Below are 21,757 nucleotides of genomic sequence, written 5' to 3'. Positions count from 1 at the left end.
GTGAGTAATTTTCTTTCTCTTGAAATACCAAGTTACTACAGTTTTACTGTTACAACAATAAACGTAGCAGGCTAATGATGGTATTTTGGCCGGAACTATGGTTACTATGGCAATTTTAGTCAGGGGTAAGTCAACAGTGCAACCAAAACAAACACACGCGCATGCGCGTTCCTCTCCAAAACGCGCTTAATTCTCTAGAAACCCGTGGATGAAACAGCGAAAAGTCGACCTAAATCGATTCAACGACGTTCATTTGACATATGTGCGTTTTGGCCAGCTTTCGATGCGGAGTAACATGACAGCAAATAGGACCCTGAAGCGCTCTCCGGCGGACCTCACCTGTCTCCAAACGCGTTTTAACTTTTCCACCTGAAGTCGCCAGCAGATCATCCATCCCTCTGTAAAGATGATGATTTCTGCATTGCTCGCTTTGTTCCTCCTGGACGGTTCTCTCATGGAGATCGTGTTCCGCTGCCCGAGCTGCACCGCGGAGCGCCAAGCGGCGTGCCCAAAGCTCACCAGCTCTTGCGCAGAGATTGTACGGGAACCGGGTTGCGGCTGCTGCCCCGTTTGTGCCCGGCAGAAGGGCGAGCAGTGCGGGGTCTACACGCCCAGATGCGGGAGCGGGTTGAGGTGTTACCCGAGTGCGAATACGGATTTACAGCTGGATCAGCTGCTCCAGGGGCTCGGGAGATGCGACATCATAGTGGACCTGGAGACCACCATGACCACCCCGGAGCTGGTACATATTGGTGAGTTGTCATGACTTGTTTGCGTAAAATAAATGGATGCGCAACCGCATGCGTATCGGGAAAGATGATGTTGCGCTTTGATCGGATCTCTCCTCATGTCCCTGGTCTTGTGAAATCATCAAAATGCAAATAAAGTATCAGAGCTGGGGTCTTTGTTCTGGCACTGTTTTCCACCATCTTGTTGGATTGTTTACAGGCCTTTGTAGATGGTCAAACTTCTGTTTGGTCCGCGTTTTGAGAATCTTGGCACACATTCAACTCCTGGAAACATGTTGTGAAGTTTTGCCCATGGAATTAGGCAAATCTAAAAGTCATACAAATGTCTGACTTATTTTCATATTGGCTAGATTACAGTGCAAGCTTTATAAAGTCCTCTATGCAAATTATAGTAACAAGTTTTTTTTTTTTCTATTTCAAATTTACCAAGGTCTCACTAGAGTATTAATGACATTTGTTGATCATCTGTCGTAAAACATGGTAACTTTTACTACAATAAAACCTTGTTTAATTTTCTCAAGACAAGAGTCATGAAAATGTATTTGTCAAAACCAGATATGTTAAGTCGGAATAGACTCTTTATTCATTTTGTAATTTTGTTCTTTGGTCGTGCACTCAAACTAGATCAATAGCAGCCTGATGTCATCTGATGTTGTGTTTGATTAGATTAGGAAGCAATTGATGATCTTTAACACCGGGAGCAGAATTTTGAAATCAAGTCTTCAGTGTGCAATAGAACAGCTCGTGTGGAAACAGTTGACCGTGGGGTCATTGTTCTCCTCTGTAAGCAAACAAGCTTATCACCTGTTAAACTGTTGACACTGATGTTTTGTCATTGCTTTGTTTTCAATGCATCTCTTCTGTAAAGCATGGATGTAACACTACGGTAATGTATTGCAGCTTGAAAGTTAAACGACATTCGAAATAAACGTTTTCTGAAGTTTCACTTGATGCAAAGGTTTGACTAAGATGTTACAGAGTGTGCACTTTTTGCGTGTGGGGTTCATCGTGTGAGATAATGCTCAAGTAGCCGTGCCAATATTTAACTGGCTATCGAGTGAGGTGGACTGCTTATAATTTTTTCCACATTATTTCCGTAAGCACGCGAGCAGCATAGTGTGCTTTAGCTTTTTTTTGCCAGTGCATAGCAAGTCATTGTTTTTTATTTGCAACGTGACTTTGAGATGGTGTGTGAAGTTTTGAACGTACATATTTAAGTATATAAAGTAGGCTATATTAAATAGAAAACATCTAGAAAGCAAATGATGAAAGACCCATGACGTTCCATTTTTCTTTCTTTAAGTATTCCTTACAGAGAGTTCACCCAAGAATTAAAATTCTCTCATTTCTTTATTCTCATACCATTCTAAACCGCATCCGTGGTTCCCTTCTAAAACCTTGCATCTCCATTTTGTGTTATATTTTTGCCATAAATCATTATTATTAGTTAACCTTTATATGCGTCACTGGGTTTTGCAAATATCTAACAAATTAAAAATATTAAAATGTGCTTGTCAACCAAACAATATTTAATCATTTAAAAAGGACAGTGTTTTTTCAATTTCTTGAAATACGACGTACCTGGACGTTTGAGGTTTCAGAAGGACACGCATGAATATTTCTTCTGTGGATCACAATAGAAGATATTTTGGGAAATGCCTCAGTGATTTTGTGACAATGGAAGTCAATGTGGGCCAATGTTCATAGGTCACAGACGTTATTAAAAATATCTTCTTTTGTGTTCTGCAGAAGAAAGAAAGACGACAGGTTTGAAATGATCAGTTTGAGATATGCGCTAGTCAAGTAGTTATTTAGGTAAAAGTTTTATCGTTTCACTTTATAGTTTTATCATATTTAACTTGTAGCTATACTGTAGATTATTATGAGTTTATTTTTGTTTAAGTGTATAATAATAAACAGTTCTCCCCTGATGGTGCCCTCTAAATATTTAATTTGTCATGAGACCTCAAGCGGCCAGGATGACCACTGTCGGCCCTTGCTATACAAGTAAAGTATGTGACCTAGTTTCCTAATAAAATAAAGAATTTTCTAATTATTGATGATTAAAATGTGCCAAATGCCTTTGCTTTGAAACTGATTTGCTGCCATTATTCCACTGCGCTGTCAAATGTCCAAGAAATCAAGTTTGAAAGGCTAACATCTCTTGGCACAAACTGGACTTTTTCACAGAGGCCTGTCCAGACTCTCTTGTGTCTGAGCAGCATCTGAATGGTGTATTTCGGATACTAATAAACACTAAACAAGAGAACTGGCCAAACCCATTGGTATTTAATGTGCTCATTTCAAACCCTTTGATAGAGTTTGACACACAAGCGAAATTTAGAGACTCAACTATTTTTAAGGCTAAAGTGTCATTTTTTAGACACAGAGTGGGATTTCAATGAACAATGTTTTGAAATACATGACTATGTGCAATATTCAGATCAGCTTTTTCCTTCTTTATGAGCTTTTTCCTTTTTATTGCCCCACACTTGAATATTTGGTTACATCCATTCACATAAAGCATGTACAGCAGGTTGTGTAGTTTGTCTTCTAAGAATATTTAGTGAAAGCCATTTTATAAGGAAATATTGAAAAAAGGCAAGTGTCTGTGTTGTCCTGCCCACTGGAAAATCCATCACATGTTGCTCTTTTATAGCTCAGGAGATTTCTTGAGTTCTTAGTTATGTTTCATTTTTGTGTCAACAAAATCAAAGATGTTCTATAAAATCCTGTAGAAGACATATAAGTGGACACAAATGACACACAAATGACACAAACACCAAAAGGGAATCAGTGTGGATTGATGGAAAGAATTAAAGGATCAAATTGTCAAGATAAAAAAGATTGGACATATTTCTTGGCACAGATTAGGGTATTGTTGACATCTCTAAACTCCAAAAGAATACTCTAAAGAGAGCCAATCTTATTGCTGTTCAGGAGAAACAGACATTGAAGAGATCATCGCATTAGTGATTTTTTCTTTCCTGTGGGCGGCACTGCATGCCTGTTCTGCAGTCAGATCTGAACGCATGAATTAATGCGAGAGAGAGAGAGAACTTTAAAAAAATGTCATTTGTGTTATTAAAAAAACTCAGTACAAGATGACCTTTGAATTGTCTGTGTGCTCCTTGCATGTTTTTGCGTTAATGCTGCCTGTTGTGATTTGGCGATGTGATATTGCATCTCAGCAGTTATAGACGTGTTGCTTTAAAGCTGGTGATATAGATTGTAAATTCTCTAGCATCATCGTTTAATAGAAAGCGTGCTATAAACCGTGAATGAACTGAACCACCTTTAGTTTGCTTCATGTGTCAGTCTCTCGCCTTTGACATGATCCAACATGCACCTGATGAGACGATTTGGGTCCCAATGCACAGATTTTTGTGCACAGATGCCTGCTTGCATGCGAGAAGTCTAGAATACAAGTTTTTCTATATCTAGCGTTGCAAAAAAAAATGTAGAACGAAACCTGTGGCCTTAAGTGTTTTACATTTTTTGGCTTTCTTCACTTGACTGAAATGGTTCCTGTGATCTTGAAGAGTATGAATGTGCTCAAAAGTATGAAATTATGTTTGTAGTTAGAAATATTATTTTTAAAAAAATTTAAATTCTAGATTTTTCTTAAATGGATGACTGAATAATAAGACTGAAGAATAAATGAGTGAAGAATAGATTTCAACTCCTTAAATATTGTTTAAAAAGAATCTCAAGTTGAGACTTAAGAAGCTGCGTTTTTGCAAATTCTGGACTGTAAGATGATGAAATACAGTAGTATAATATATCATTTATACTTTGATTTATTATGAATTTTAGTCACAACATAAGTCTCCATGGTATTAATATAAATGTGCATTCTGTTTTCTAAAATGTGAAATAAAATATAACTACAAATGAGTTTTGAACTTTTGAACAATAGCGAAAATGTTTGACTATTCACACGTTTATATTTTCCAGCAACGCATATGATTACTCCCTCATATTTGTCCAAGTTAGCAGTTTATACCTGATGTTCTGCGTTTTTCTGTGTATAGCGTGATGGCCCTCAGGGTTGTGATGTGCTGGGACACGCTCTCATGCAGCGGGGATGCCTTGAGTGTCGGCTGCTTGTTGAGACCTGCGACCCCAGCGAGGCTCCATGTAGGCGCTGTGACTTTACTTCTGCTCGGGGGCATCTGGGGTGTCAGACATGTGATTTAGTTGACGAAAATTGTTCACCCTTTTTGCCCTAGGCCATCGTAGAAAACCCTCCACATATGGAGAAATATAAAAATATCCATGCAATCTGTCAGTATGTGCTATAATGCTGCAGACATGAATGTGCTAAGTAAATATAAAGTGGGAATTTTCTGCATGTGTGGCTAAAAAATATAAAGTGTGTGTCCCCTTAGTGAATCTTGGCCATTTGCACGGAAGATATCAGAAGAAAATAATACCAACAGAGCTTGAGTATAAAGGGAAATCGTGCTTTGCTGTCTTCAAGTATTTCCGGAGTGTTGTTATTTCTTTCTCTCTCTTATAAACTCATCATTGCTGTACTTAGCAGCCCATCTTCATAAGCCCACGCTTAGCACCGTGCCGAATGTGTTATGTTATCACAGAGTTTTATAAGTTGTCACGCACTAGAGCTCAGGCACTTCTTGACACGATGCAGTTGCTATGGTGCCAAATAGAGATCAGAGCTCTTCTCAAAATGAATCCAAGGCATTTCCTGAGGAAAACACTGACTTCAAGCTGTTTCCTCAAAGGCTGAAACATTAACTTTTAAAGTAGTCTGATTCCAATCTTGAGGATATTTATTTGAGGTGATTTCATTTATGGTTAATAAGGTTTGTTAATAAGTCAACCGCTCCGACTGTTGGTCTTAATGGCCTTTTCATCCTACTTCATGGTCATCATTACATCGCTGTGCATTTGTGTAAAGTTGAATTTTGTGAACTTTCTTGCACAGCCACCGGTGCGGCTCACAACCTGATACCATAATACATTTATTATATACAACCCTTTATTCTAATAATCTCTAAAATAGACAGAACGCATTGTAGCGCTGCGTGCTTGTGTTGACTTGAAAATATGAGCCGAAGCCACAATCTGTTGTCTGCATTGAACTTTTTAATTTTTTGTACATTGGCTGCTGGGTTCTGTCAGTATGCCTGTGATTTATGATGGTATAACAGTACCGTTTAGTCTTCGCATATGTAATTTCTGATAAGATGAGAGAGCAGAAGAGAGAGAGAGAAAGTTATATTTGCAACTGTTTCATAAGTTGCCCTGGGTGGTTTGTTTAGATTTTATGAAACCCGGACACGTATTGGATCTCTGCATCTGTTATTGGACGATTTATCATAATCTACTGTATATTCCACTTTCCTACCGTAAATATGTAAAAACTTTATTTTTGTGAGTGGATGCAGCAAAATCGCTAACTAGAATGGCCGGAAACAAACCTACAAACTTCACTTGCTGCAAGCCGATCTTTAAGAATCACCCACTCAAGTTTGGTATCTATGTAAAGCTTAAATGTTCAGCTTTCAGGTCCATCTACTCGCCACAACGTCATTACAGCGGTAAGCCAAATGAGAGAGTTAAAACAAACCTGTTTCTTAGCAGCGACCTGCTACAGCGCCTCTGATCAGCAATTTCAAAGATGATTCCAGGGTTTAAATAGTTGTATCTCGTCCAATATTGACATATGCAAAAAAAACATTTATCAATAGAAAGCTAATTTATTCAGCTTTCAGATGTAAAAATCTCCCTTTGGAAAAATTGACCCCTAAGACTTTGTTTTCCTGGATCACATTTGGGTTGGTCTTGAGATAAATTATACATGTCTAGGTGGGTCTGTCTCAGTGGAAGATTTGATTTGCAATGTCTTATGAGATAAATACAATCACTCTTTATACTGTAAAAAATGATGGGTGTTTTCAACCCAGCGTTGGGTCAAAAAGGGATGAACCCAACCACTGGTTATCAACTTATGCTGGGATGTTTCAACTGAAAGTGCGGGATTGCTTTAGGCCAATTTTGACCCAACGCTGGGTTGAAAAGAACTGGCATTTTTTAAAGTGTAGCATGACATTCCAAAAGACGTTGAGTTTTGTCATTGAAAAGTTAGTGTGCACAGCCTTGCCTTTATTTGCTTAGTAAATTTACCAAAACTACTATGATAAAATGTGTACAGACCAGTCTAATGTAGGTCTTTTCTTGCATGTGCATACATATACTTTCTATGGCAACCCCAACAGGCGGAACTTGAGTTATAGACCACGTTATATTTTGATTCAGTTTTAAAAGTTCTGTTGATTGTGTTCTGTTAAAACGATTGTGCAGTGTTAAAAAACTGAAACAGGAAGTTCTTCTGGACCAGCCTTGTTAACGTCTTCTGAAGTAGTGAATAGTATTAAATTGCAATTTGAATGTATTACAATTGTTGTTTTTACAGAACTCCCAAAGCTTACATTGCAGATATGTCTAAATTGGTCTCCTTGCTAGTGTACTATGACTTTAGTTCAAGCCTAGATTATCTCTAGATTATTTCTCTGGGAAGTAAGAAAACTAAGCCAACAGAGAAGAACCTTTTCCATGGTTGAATCGATTACCATAACACGCCGAAGTAACACGCTGAAGTACACTTTAAATCTGCACTGGCTATTTTGGAGACCAGCGTTAGCATATCTTTGCTTCCTTTTGGTTTCAGGTCTGTTGTAGCTCAGCGAGTGATCACAGCGTGTGCCAGGCCAAATGGAAGCCATATCAAATTGAAAACTCCAAACCTTTGCACATGCCCAAGGCGAGCCGTTCCGCATTCATGAAGACTAATAATTAGCATTCACAAACTCTCCCGCACCTGGTCCTGTTTTACCGGACACTGGCATAGTTTTCCTCTGACTTGTGTAGCTCCCCAAAGAGAAGAAATTAAATTACATTCAACACCATTTTATTGTGGTATGGTGGGTCCTTGAAGTTACGACCTTTCTAATAGCCCGTATGGTTATGTAACGCAGAAAGAGCGCCAGATAAAAGCCCTGCTGCGCGGGCATCGCGACTGCTTGTTTTTCTTGCCTTAGCTCTTAATACTGACACATCGTACGAGCCAGGAGCTCACTGCGGCCTGTTTGGAAAAACAACATCGCCGTTCAACTCCCTCTTCGTAGCTGCGTGGGTTGAAAGAGCATTTTCTGTAAATGTTTAACCAGAAGGGTAAACTGTGAACAGGTTTCAATCAATGCCAATTTCTTGGGTTTGTTTTCCCAGCATGCAGTGGGACGGAGGGGCGTCGTGATAGGGCCTTGGATTTAAGGAAGCCGGACGGAACCTAAAGGGGGCAGCAAAGTGAGCGAGGGCTTCATGTTGCGTGACAAGAGCTGTGCGTGTCATCCAATGTGTGTTTGTGTATGGCAGTAATCTGGAATTTGTATTTTAAGCCTACAATCACAGTGGAAAGTTATTTTAGTCTATTAGATAAGTATGTGTAGATTTACGTTTTCGAAGCCTTGTTATGGATGGTAGCAGATGAAACTAAACTAGAGCAGAAGTGCCTTTTTTGTCAGTGTTTTTTAATGAAAAGAGCTTTTTTATTTAAAGAACTATTTTTTTATTTAGAAAAAAAGACTATAAACGTATTGAGCTTGTTTATAAGACAAATTTAATATTTTTTGATTATGTCCCCCAGACATCCATTTTTCTTCTCTTGAAAAGAGTCTCACAAATGCCTCCATCCGAGTTTCTGAAGAGATCTCAGCAAAGTCTCAAACTGAGCTCCGATTTGTCTATCAACAGTCTAAAATAACATCTTTATACTACTGAAATATATCTGGCAACCCAAATTTAGAAAGGACAGCGCTTGTTGCAATGCACAATGAGTTTGCCTTCTCTGCAAAGGACACATGCAACGTCTTAGAATTTTGCCATAAACGTATGTGATGCTTAAAAATGCATGAATCGCTCTGTGTTGCGAAACCGAACCCGTACGAGACTTCACAAGTGGCACTTGACTTTTTAGCTGCGTGTCATGCTTCCCTGAAAGAAGCAATGAAGAAAAGACTTCCTCTCCATTCCCCAACCACACAGCCCACACACACAGCTTTCGGAAAGACACATGAAGTATGAGTGGGAGGTGTTGCTGGTGTGGGCCGAGGGATGAGAGTGTGGAACAGGGATGCTTTAGAGGATATGTAATGGCAGGTGTCTGCAGTAAAGGAAAGACGCCAATAAGTTCTTAAATGAGGCGAATTCATTCACAGACTATTTTTAGGTCTGTTCCTTACAATTGTGCTCAAGAGTATTCAGTGTCTGGCAAACCTCTGAGCTCCTTTAAACTGAACTGCTGTGGGCATCTGTCCTGAGCGTTTATCTGATCTTTAGTGCCGGTGGGGCAGACGCAGAACTGACAGTGAGATCATAGACCTGAATGCAGAAGAGGGTTTCAAAGGGACATCTAGAGTCCAAGTGACCCGCAGTGTGAACGTGACATAACCAAGAGAGGGGGGATACATCTGCTGGTACATACTGGGTTTGTAGAAGTTTGTTCTGTGGATTTGTTATTAGAAAAAACAGTGCTTTGATACCCCCCCTGATTTAAGGGGACCAACAGATTTTCCTTAAAGGAATAGTTCATCCTGAGATGAAAATGATTATTATTCACTTACCTTCATGTTCCAAACCCGTATGCTGTTATTTCCTGTGAAACACAAAAAAAGACATTTTGAACAAATCTTTTATTCTCTTATAACATTTTCCATCAACAATTGATTGTGTACATGGATGTTAAAGGTGTAGAATTTTTTTTAATCTATTCTTATTCACCCTCATGTTCTTTAAAACATTTAGATGACTCTTTTATCTGTGAAGCACAAAAGAAGATATTTTGAGAAATGTCTCAGTGTTTATGGGTACCGACGTTCTTCAAAATAACTTATTTTAAAAAAGGTTTGGAAAGACGTTGTTATGATCTGTTCTGTTACCCTGCTATGTTGGACTGTTAGGTCACTTCCTGTTTGCATTGCATGTTTGTAGTCTTTTGTAGTTTTTCGTGTTAATAACTTTCCCCAGGTGTTTCTTGTTTCCTTGTTAGCCCAGTGTATTTAAGCCCTAATGTTTCCTTTGTTTAGTTTCGGTCTTTGTTTTGACATTCCAGTTTTGCTTGAGGATCACCTTGGGTTACTTTGTCTCTGTTTATTTAATTAAATTCTAAACTGCATTTGGATCTACTCTCTGCTCGGTCACTCATTGTTACAGAAGTGAGCGTGAATAAATAATGAAAGAATTCTCATTTTAAACATTAGTGTACAACAGTATTTTATCATGTGGGTTTGCTGCAGCTTCAAGTTACTTGCCAAACTACAAGCAACACATAAATTAAAGTAGTTTAACAGTCAGTCTATTCTCTAAAAACTACTTTGAAGCTATTTAAAGGTATAATATGTAACATTTGTGCAGTAAAATATCCGAAAACCACTTGGCAAATGTACACAAATGCTTTATATTTTGTTTAGTTGACAACATTCCAAATGTTTCCAAAAGATTGTAAATCGTTAGAAAATCTGTGTTTCAACAAAGGACACGTACTGGACACGTGATCCATGTAGGCCGTTACGCTTTCTACTATTGTAATAACAGTACGAGCACGAGTAATAACAGTCTTGCATAACCCTCGGTTTCCGCTTTTACTGCCGTAGAAAACCATGACAACAGTCTCTGGGACAAATGCAAAAGTATTAGTTTGTAGCAACTATCTGTTTTGCGCAGTAATCATGGAACACACTTATTCTTTACTGTTTGAAGCTGGTTCTGTCAGCAAAAACAACTCCCGTGAACGTACGGGTCAACCAACTGACCCAAGAAGAGTTTGGGACAAGAAGATGTAAACAAGAGAGATAAAACTAGACTCAAAAATGGTGTGGCATTTCCTAAACGGAGAGAGACAAATTTCAACTAGGCAGATCTTGCATGTGTTTAACTAGACAAGTGAGCTACTGTTTAGATTCGTTTACTGACAGAAAACGTACGATTATTATTTCAATTATGTCTTGTTCTTAACTTAGCACGAGTGCCATGTAGGCTATATATTTATGAAACCAGTAGTAATCATTTTAAGAGCATCTGACTAAATAGTAATAGATGAATTACGTCTAACGAGATATAACTTTATTACTTTATCATCCATAAATTTGATTTCTCATTTACGTCTGATTGATTTCCATTAGCTTTGTAGTCAGGAAGCTACGGTGTTGTTGTTGTATTGAACGTATTTGTTTTAAATGTGAAATTTACATACTATACCTTTAAGCAATTCAACTTTTAATGTGGCATGTTAAGATGAAGATATAAATTATAGTTTCATCAGTGGAGTATTTTCTTGGCACAAAGATATAAAGCTTTTTTAAATGAATAAACAATTTGAATCAGAGCCACAGCATCATATTTGAACAGATACATTTATATTAATTGCAAAAAAATGTAATACACAGAATACCCTAGTATGCATAACAGCCTTGAAAGTAATAAACTGGCTATCCCAACAAAGGGTAATGACATCATTTTTATGGAACCCAGGACTGGGGGAGTCCGTCTCTGCCCATAAATGAACCCGTCTGGAGACCTGTCACATAAAGCTACAGGACCACAAGACCTCACCCTCTTCTCGGTGTCAACCTTGGCCTTTGGTCCAAGAATCAAAACGCTTACGTCCTTTAACTTAAAGGAATGGCATCTCCGCTGCTTTTGACATGAGCCGTAATGGATTTTGGCATTACTTTTTTAAAACTAAGAAGGTCAAAGACTTTTGTGTAGATCTACTTCATCTCAGCTGTGACTTTCCAGGCATGTTCTGACTTAAAAGTCGGCCGTCTCTTCGCAAGCGCCTGTGACTATCTGAATCAGCTCTGATCAATCTCTTTCTTTAAGTCTGCACTTTGATGTTCTGCCAGAACACTGATCCTGACCTGATCGTGCATGCAACGTATGGAGTATTTTCAGACACGTTAGTAAGAAAGTTTGAAAAGTAAATCAAAGTTTACTGTCTAATGTATGTGGGAAGCTGACAAATCAATCGCACATGTGTCCTACGGTGTGACAGCCAACATTGAAGAAAAAAAACTAACATTGAGGATAAATCTCTCTTATGCTATTTTATATTATAAATATTAATATTATAAAATAATATATTATCATCAGTCTGTTTTCTACATTTTTGTTGTCACACCGCAGGACGCATGTACAGTTTATTTGTCAACTACTCAAATGCTTCTCTTGAACGTGTTGTGGGACATGGCCAATATAATTCAAGTTCCAGCTCGATAAAATGAAAAACAACAATTATTACATAATCTTCATTTCTATCCATCAGGGGAGGTCAACGCCACACGGCCCCCTCCTCAGAAGAAACCCACCAAGGACAACAACTACCAGCACATCAAAGAAATAGCAGTGAAGCATCATTTAAACAGGCAGAAGACCAAGATGTTCAGCCCCCAGGATGATCTCAGAGTGCCTCACCCCAGACAGGTGAGTGTCTGACCGTCAGCATTTGTCAGGTCTGCTTGGCCCATCATGAAGTCACATGGTCGAACTTGCTAGTTAAAAGCAAGTAATATTAGAAAAAAAGGCATTTAGTTGGATTAAAGTTCAAAATTCTGGAAACTAAAATGCATTTGTTCATGTATAAAATGTAAAATCTGTTAAAAGTCAACTTTATTACACTGGTATATAATTGCATTCAAAACCAGTGGACGTGAAATACAAACCTCAAAACTTCCATTTTGAATCTTTAAACACATTTTAAGCTTTGTGCTTTTCAATAAGGCCTTAAATAACAAACTTATGCGCATGGATGGTTATTTACTATTTGGATTTACATTTATTCATTAAGCAAATGCTTTCCCGAGCGACAACTTTTATTTACTGTGGTTAATAAAGGCAGTGTGCAGGTTTACCCTTGACCGTCAAAATACTTGACCTGATGTAACTATCGGTTCACCCTATAGAGATCAATACAATGGGAAACATCGATGCCGGTCAAGGAAAATGCCCTGTCATTGATCTTTATACTATAGTGCCCCCTTCTGGCTGTCAGATTTACACACCGCATTCACACAAAAACAGTCTCGCACTTCTTATGTGCATTTATTTATTTATTTATTTTCTATGTACAAAGCTTTATGTTTTTTAATACTGTGGAGGCTGTTTGTCATTCTTTGTTTTGTTTTGTATACATATTATTATTAGGATTCAAACCTCTTGTTAGCTTACCTTATTTTCTTTTTAGCACTAAGACTGTTTCTGAAATTTCGAGGTTTTGACATTTGACAAATCTCCTATGTAAACCGATCATTTGAGGAGTGTAAATCATTGTCCAATGACAGCAGGCAGTCACAATTGGACTGCCAAAGCAGAACAGCTGCTGAAAGAAGGAATGAGGCCGCCCTTGTCGAATCTGGCCATCACACAAATCCTCAGCGTGGACTTAATTAACTTTTCTTGGACTCGGATCATGCTTTACCTGGACCTTCGAATGTTTAGCCAAGTGACCACCAGGAACAATGAACATTCTCTATCAGACATCTACAGCTCTGAGCCAACAGACAAATTGTCTTGCTAATTTACTGTAGTTGGCGAGACCTCTCTGGTTTTCACTGTGGCTCTCGTAGATTAGTTTTTTGCTGACAGGTGACAAGGAAATGTGGATTTCATCTGTCGTGAAAATAGTCCGGAAGAGTATTGATCTGCAAAAAAAGCTGATATCCGCTATTTTATCGTATAAACACAAAACCAATGCAAGTCAATGGATACCGCACACATTTGGTTTAAACTGGCCGATCTAAAATAGGCGAATTATTAATTTTGGGAATTGGAATCACCTGGTATAAATATAATAATTTCCATTCACGTCTTGAATCTTGATATTTTATTTATTTGTGTTGTCTTACATTCTTGCTATCTTTCATGTTCCTTCGAAGGTGTTTTGAAATGTTATTCTTAGCACGGTTTTGATCGGGTGCGTAACAGTACTTTGAAACATCAATATCTACCCTGACCTGATGGAAATTTCTATTTAATTTGTATTAATTCATACTAGAAAACAACAACTAACCGATCCCCTAAAGCTAGCTGTCAGTAGCGCCAAACTGATTTTTCCTACAAATTCGGTCAAATTTATTTTAATGTCCAATTCTCAATATTAATAAACCATTAACTGTGACTTTTGCCTCAGTAAACTACAAAATGTGTTGCATATTAATAGTTAGAAAGGTAGTTTTATTCCATATATAGTATTAGGTAGGATAAAGGAAGAAGAAAATGGTCATGTTGAATATGTGCTTTATTAATACTTATAATCAGCCAATATGCTAAAAATAGGCATCTAATAAGATGATAGTGAGAATTGGTCCCTAAACTAAAGTGTTCCCACAAATTCATATTTATGCCAATTGCCATAATGCTGTAAATTTCTGCTGATGTAGAAAATGTAAGAAGGCTACAGAAAGTAAAAATGACAAGGCAGTGATGTTCAAACCGAGGATATGGCATTTCGGGCGTGATAAGTAAGCAGCGTATTCATCAGGTGTCTCATGAAACTGAGAATGCGGAACGACGTCACTCGTGATGACAGCAGGGGGCCGTTCATTGCTTTGTGATGGAGCACTTTTCATCCACATGGATAAGATCCCTGGCAGGCTCTCCGCCCCCAGCCTCCTCTTATCCCGGGCCAAGCGTGGAGCAGCCATCATGAGAGATATAGGAGGAAAAAGAAAGTAAGGGAGTCTGGAATGGACTTTGATGCCAACGTCTGTCCTTGCGGAGAGGTGGGGAGAAAGAATCGAGCCAGAAAATTACCTCTAGTGTGAGATTAACATCAGCTGCGCAAACGTCTTTATGAGGTCGCGGGCCTGCTGTTTATCTCGCTTTTCTTTCATATGTGGAGTTTTCTTCAGCTACGAGCACTTTCATGTCCCAGGGGTTGATTTGTTTTATTAAGGTTCACAGAATGTAATCGTCTTCTTTTTCGTGAATATGAAGATTGTATTTCAGAGATGGGCCCAGAAACATTAAATCATACTTGAATCATATTTATCTACTTTTTTAAATACCATCATCATGTGCATATTTAATTTTTAACACAGGTCTAAAATTTACTAATGAAACTTTGGGAATTTAAAGTCCCAGTGAAATAAAAAATTGCAATTCTTATTTTTTCATGAAATATTGTAACGTTTATAGCAAAAAGCTTATCAATGTAGGTCATTTTCTATTTTTAAGGCCATGTACCCTCATAATCTTCAGTTAAAATGATCTTCCACCCTGAAATGATCCATCTCAAATGGTGTAAATTAGACGGCTTGGGCAGAGCATCCGTTAACTCCTCCCCTTTCAACTGTCAGTCTGCTGCTTATTTCATTTCAAAACGCAAGCCAGGACTATCTGTTTATCCAACCAATATAGTTGAAGGGATTGGTAAAACTTGTTTGGAAAAACTTAATTCTTGCAGTTATGTTTTGTGCCACTATTGGTAAGAAATGACACACTTTACGTTTAAACAAACAGTGATGTTTTTTCATCTATTTTCATGGCAATTGGAAGAAAACGTGTAGGAAATGAAAGTGATTACTTATATAGTGATGCAAACGTGTGTGTGTGATCTTCTAGAGTCAATGTCAGCAAGAACTGGACAGAGTATTGGAAGAGATCTCCAGGATGACCTTCCATGACAACAAAGGACCACTGGAGAATCTGTATGACCTGAATTTCCCAAACTGTGACATTACAGGACAGTACAACCTTAAACAGGTAAACCGGCCAATTCTTACATCAGCCTACAATATCAGGTCTTCAAAGAGTCTGGTGTTCTTCTAAACCCATATGAATGTCATTCTCCTGAAACACAATATGCCACTGAACGTTAGTGACTCACCGGTCAGTTTCATTGTATTTTCACAAACAATAGGCCTCAATATTATTCAATTTTGAATAAAAAATTGTCTGCTTGTGCTTCACTCAAGACTGTATTTCATACAGGTTTGGAACAACATGACATGAATATTTACATTTATGCATTTGGCAGACGATTTAATCCAAAGCGTCTTGCATTGCATTGTACTACACATTTGTTCCTAAATATGAGGGTAAGTAAATGATGATCTTCTGGTGAAAAACCTCATAGAAAATGTGTGTTTGTCTGCTTGAGAATTTCAGAAGAGATCTTAACAATGGCTCTGTAATGTTATTCTGGGATTGAAAAATCTGAGAAGTTTTTAATTTTATTGTGTGTTTTTGGCTCGAAAACTGTTAAAAAGTTATATTATATATGTTGATTTGATCTTTTAGTATTTCTCATCCAATTCTCCCGAGAAAAAATTGATTCAAGCTATTATTTTTGTTATAGTTCTGAATTCTTAATGTATGTCACCAATTGGCACTATTGTGTCTAGTAATGTTCTAGAAATGTGACCTTTGTGTGGTGTTTATATCTGCTGGACCCGTTTTCAAAAAAGAGTGTTTTTTTTATTTAATCTATTCAAGATAAACACGTTTTTTTTACCAAATCAATGCAAAGTGTGTTTGCTGTGGATCCAATAGACCCATTAGCTTAGTAACAAAAACATGAAAACTGCATAAGGATTAAGAAACATTTGAGAAAAGTTGAGACAAAACTGAGAACTCCATAAGCCATGTGAGAAAAATTGGCTGTATTTACAATAACGACATAAATTCTCTGCTCTGAGATGGAATGGGACAATGCATGCTGCAGATAAATCCAGGACAAACAGTCTCACAGTGGCAGTCGGGCTTGTTGTTTACCCAGAGCTCAGTGTACCTCGCCCCTAATAATCCCGTTCCTCGTGTACGTACTGTAACTGCCAGGTTTTCTTCTTTCTCATGGAGGACAAAATTGAAAATGTGTTGTTTTTATGCCTATTTTAGGTTTCAGCGTCAGCTACGTCCACTTCAATTACGACCTCGTTTTAGGAGCACTCAGTAGGGGTCATAGAGACATGCTGGGCCAAATGAGGCGATAGGGCGGTTTTGGTCGCCCTAGAGCTTCATTAAGCCCTCCTAACTGCTTCCCAACACCCCCGGTAACCCCACCCTCATTTTTTATCTCGTTCCAGTGTCACATGTCCACCCATGGACAGAGGGGCGAGTGTTGGTGTGTTAACCCTCACACTGGGATCCAGATTCCCTCGTCCCCCAAAGTGAGGGGAGACCCCAACTGCAGTCAGTATTTTGATGGTCCCGAGCTGGAGCCGCCCACCAACCTGCAGAAATAGACACAGCGTCTGTTCATGTTTGTAATTCTGTATATGTGTGTGTATGTATGTGTGTATACAGTATTTTCCAAATATGTAGGTCTATATTGTCAGTGAGGAGCTGGAATGAGTCGCATGCCGGCAAAGACAAGTCAAAGGCAACCTTCCCATCTCTCAAATCCGGATAACTGTACCCTAAATTTAACTTTGAATGATTGTTTTTCTTTCGGCCTATTTATAGGCGTGTTCTGTGCCATTAATCGTGTGACGGTATCTGCTTGTAGAGCTTTTTCAGGGAGTCTCATATACAGCATGTGCAGCTGTTCGCTAAAAAACACATGTCCTTTATTTGACTATCCGGCCTTTTGTTTTTAGAGAGCCAATGAAAATGGTGCTTGACTGTAGAGATAACACATCTCAAACACAGCATCTCGAATTCCTGAACGATTTTCTTTGGCATGTTAATGCACATGATATGACCAAGCAAATGACATGAAGAAGAATTGGTTCACCCCAAAATTCTGTAATAACCATCCCTCGTGTCTTTTTAAAGGCTCTTTTTCAAAATCAACGAGCACGATTTAAGTGAACATCAGATTGAATTCCAATCTTTTTGCAGATTAGGCTATCATATGGCTTCGGAAGATTTGGAATTTTATACGTCGCTTTTTGTGGAGCTTGGCAGCCATTTGGCAGCACTAATGTTCATCAAAACATCTTCTTTTGTGTTCCACAGAATAAGAAGCGTTTGATTCAGAATGACATGAGGATGAGTAAATGATGCCAGAATTGTTGAGTGAATTATCTGTTGAACAGTGATCAAGGTGTCTGATTGGAGGATTTTGTAGCATCTTGGCCAGAGCCATTGAGAGAGAGAGTTGCGTCAACTCCATTGACTCCAATGGAACAGTTTTTTCACACCAATGGCGGTTCATTGAGCCTCTCAATAGTTCCCGGAAGTTACTAGTAACGTATGGAGCAGCAGCAAAACAGACCGGTTGTGATGAACATTTAACCCTTTTAAAGACGTTAGTCATTTAATGAATATAAAAGGAAAGAAAGAAATCATTTAAAGAGAAAATTCTGAAAGGTCCACGGATCACGTGACACTCGAAAATTCTTCCCTCTCTTAACGGCTCTGAGGAGAGATGTGGTCATATGTGGTCATATAAAGGGATAGTTCACCCCAAACTAAAAAATCATATATTTTTTATTTGCCCTCAAGTCATTCAGACACTTTCTTCTGTAGAACTCGAAAGTAGATAATTAGAGAAATGTTTTGTGTCCTTAGTCATTGTTGTAAATCTTTTAAATCTTTTTTCTTCTGCAGGCGATAGAGAGTCAGGCAGGTTTGGAATGACATGAGGATGTGAAAATGACGGAAGAACGTGTGAACTATTCCTTCGCGCATTTTGTTCAGTTTTTTTAGAGACAAATTAACTCGACAGATAGATCAAGATGGAACGAGTACTGTTTATGCACATTTGTTCGTTTTTGTAGATATGTGTAAGAGGAAAATCCTAGACTTTTGTGTTTTTGCATGACTGTGCGTTCAGATAGGCGTTCAGTGCTGGTACAAGTTTTACGAAAAGGCCCCATCTTGGCATATTATCGTTTAGTTATTACTAGACTTAACTGCGTTTTAAAGTATTGAAGAAAATCAACAATTTATGTTTTTATAATCAATCATTGCTATTGCTTATACTTACGCCCGTCTCCGCTACCGGCAGCTGATGGTCCTCTGTTCTCTCTAGTATGCAAGTTGTGTGTGCACGCTTGCGTTGAGGATCAACATTTACTAATGATGTGCTGACAGAGAGCTAGATTAGGACACGGGCCTGACATTGACAAATGTGATATAAAGTGGGTTAAGTGCATATAAATAAACACAGTTTTGTCTGCTGTGCCAGTGGGTTGCGCTCACCTTGCATGCCAGAAGTCCTGGGACGGAGGCGACGGGGAGCGATATTACCCCAGTTATTATCCAAATGAATTGACCAGAAGTGGAGCTTGGAGATTAAGATTGGGTCTGTTTCATTAACCGTGCCAACACACATTTATGAGTAAAACACATAACATGGTGTTTTCATATATTCAATTAAAGTTAGAATAAAATTCTCGAACATGATTTTTTGTTAGTTATTGTTGTAAGACATTTAATGAATAAGATGCTAAAATGGGTGTATCTAATGTAACGTAACAAAAGCAATCGAGGAGAAGTATTTTACAGTTAAACATTATTGTTTTTCCACTTTTTGTTGTCGTTACTCACAAATCTTGCCATGCGTGCTGTCCAGTGAGGGAACGTCTCAAACTGAGAGTGAGAGATGAAACGTTTGCCTAACCAGGATTCGTCAAATGATGTGCACGCACATCTGATGCGAATCTGGTGGACGTTTTTTTCCAAAGCAACTTACTGTGCAATCTTTCAAAAAAATTATGCGTTCACCAAATTTTGGCCAGGAATTAGTAAACAAGAGCTATCTTTCTAGTCTAGGAAAGAGCGCTGGCATTTACATCCCATGGTGTTTGAAGTTGGTACATTTTTAGCGTTGATCCTTAACATTAAACATAGATTCTTAACCCTGGATCTCCAGCTCCGCGTATGCCCGTTATATCATATATAAGACACATTAACCTTCAGTAACTCATACAGTATTATCTCTTTAAAAGTAGCTTTCTTTTATTTGTCAAGTACACGCAATTACTACCGAATGGCTGACCACAATGGCCTCGCATGCGAGTTCCTCGCGGATAGATTCCCTGAGACACGGGCTACGGGTTTTCCGTTTCGGTTTGTTTCCAAAATAGATCGCTGCCTGCCCTCCGGCAGTACAGAACATTTTACGGTAGCTCGAGTTTGGCCTAGTTTGGAAACAGTGTGAAACCAATCCCTGTGGTTTTCGGCCATATTGATCTGCCAGAGCGCTTCCAATTGGATGGAAGCGTTCACGTACATGTGTGTGTCCGTGTGAACGTTTCGATGCTGTGCCGTGCCTGGAGCCAGAGGGACGGTGGGAAGGATTTCTTGCCATCTGGTGCAGTGTAAAACTGTCAGAGCAGGTCTCTGTATTTGGAGAGTCTTGAACAAATGACAGAGGGAGTTTTTTGAGCAAATCCAAACGTCATGTGCCATGCCAACGTCTCACATCCTTTTTTCCCCTCCGTATCCTGAGTGTCGGGAGGTGCGGCGGTATTAAGTAACGTCTGTTACTCGAAGCGTTCTGAACACGGCATGCTCCTTACGTCCTGTGTCATGCACGTAAACTGAATTTTCTGTACAACTGCAATGGAAAAAGCCATAAATGCATGCAAAAATAGACGCTGGTTTTAAATTCTTGTAATAAAATCCACAATGATTAAATGTATTACCATTCAGAGCCATGACTTCTTAGTTGGTTTTATTTTCGTCTTGTGCATTTTTATGATTTTGTTTTGGTGTTGTCTCGTGAATGCTTTCCGTGAATGAATCATAAGTTCTTCCATTCCTCCTGGACGTCCACTTTCTTCAAGTTATGTAAAACCTGGGAATATCAGAACCTTTCCAGGACGCAAAGCAATTCAAATCCGTTTAGTTTTTGAGTTGGGAGACACGATGGAAGGGATGACCTTCTGTCATCATTTATTCATCATCGTTTCATTTAAAACCTACAGTATGTGTGACTCTTTCTTCTGTGGAGCAGATACAATTTTGAGCAATTCAGTTATATTTTTGTATTTTATATTTTTGTTCGGTGTCCAAACACTGGAAGTCAACCGGGCCCTGGGTAGTTTGGTAACCAGCGTTCTTAAAAATATCTTGTTTAATGTTCTGCAGAAGAAAGAAAGTCCTACATGTTTCAAATGACGTGACTGTGACTCAATGAACAAAGCTGAACTATCCCTTAAAATGCATTTTTTTAATTTGTCATTTTAATGTATGTCCAAGTACATGTGTTAAATTTATAAGAAAATGTAATGGAATTCCACTGGTTGAAAGATGTGGGTCACGTCTTTTTGCTTCAAGCTGCAGGACGGTAAATACATCATCTGTCACCGTCTGCCACTTCTGGCGCCTCGAGGCTCGATTTTCCCCATGCAAATGCAAACTCCTGTGTTATCCAACAAACAGACGGCTGAGAGTAAAATCAAGATCATTGTCTCTCTCCCCTTCTGTTTGTTTGTTTTTTTCTTCCTGAGATAATGTATCCTGACAAAGCACCCATTCGATGTTCCGTCCGCAGAAGATAAAACATGGAAAAGATCCACCTGGTCTTGTTTATCTGCGCTTATCATCTCTGTTGGCAATCTTTCCTTAACCAAAATCAGTATAAGAACGAATCTCCAGAATATTACACCAGAACAATATTTTACCTCACGCAAGAAGCAGCAGAGGATGAAACGTTAAAGTGTAATCGTTGTGTTCTCCGAGCAGAGAGCCACATGTCATGATATGAAAGGCCCGTCTATAGTTGTTCAACTAATTGCGCGATAAAAGGGACGCGAGCGCTTTGAAGTCTAAAACGCAGTTGTCAGTGTCTTTGAAGGCAATAGTAATTGTCATGTTGACTGCCCCACAAATCAAATCCCAGACACGTGTTGCTCTCTGCGTCTGCTAAGTTCCTCTATACCTTCATCTGGCTCTCGGAAAGACACGCTGCCCAGCTGCAGATGAAGTGACTCCTCCGTCACATCTGGAATGTGTAAGTTGTTCCCGAAAAAACCTCACCTCTATGTCCTCTGAAGTGATCATCTTCAGACCCCCACCGCCATCATCATGACACA

At 38.8% G+C, this 21,757-nt stretch overlaps 1 protein-coding gene across 1 annotated transcript; it reads left to right on the top strand.

Annotated features, from left to right (window-relative positions):
• Positions 1 to 406: 406 nt before the first annotated feature.
• igfbp2b (insulin-like growth factor binding protein 2b) lies at positions 407 to 20,373 on the top strand. Its single transcript, XM_056754221.1, has 4 exons — positions 407 to 752; positions 12,097 to 12,254; positions 15,393 to 15,533; positions 16,856 to 20,373. The coding sequence occupies exons 1-4, from the start codon at positions 407 to 409 to the stop codon at positions 17,012 to 17,014; spliced, it is 804 nt and encodes a 267-aa protein (XP_056610199.1). The 3' UTR covers positions 17,015 to 20,373.
• Positions 20,374 to 21,757: the final 1,384 nt, after the last annotated feature.

This window comes from Triplophysa dalaica, chromosome 8 (genome assembly GCF_015846415.1).
Source record: "Triplophysa dalaica isolate WHDGS20190420 chromosome 8, ASM1584641v1, whole genome shotgun sequence".
Lineage (NCBI taxonomy): Eukaryota > Metazoa > Chordata > Actinopteri > Cypriniformes > Nemacheilidae > Triplophysa > Triplophysa dalaica.
Note: the sequence above shows the minus strand (reverse complement) of the source record. Positions and strands in the feature narration are given on the sequence as shown.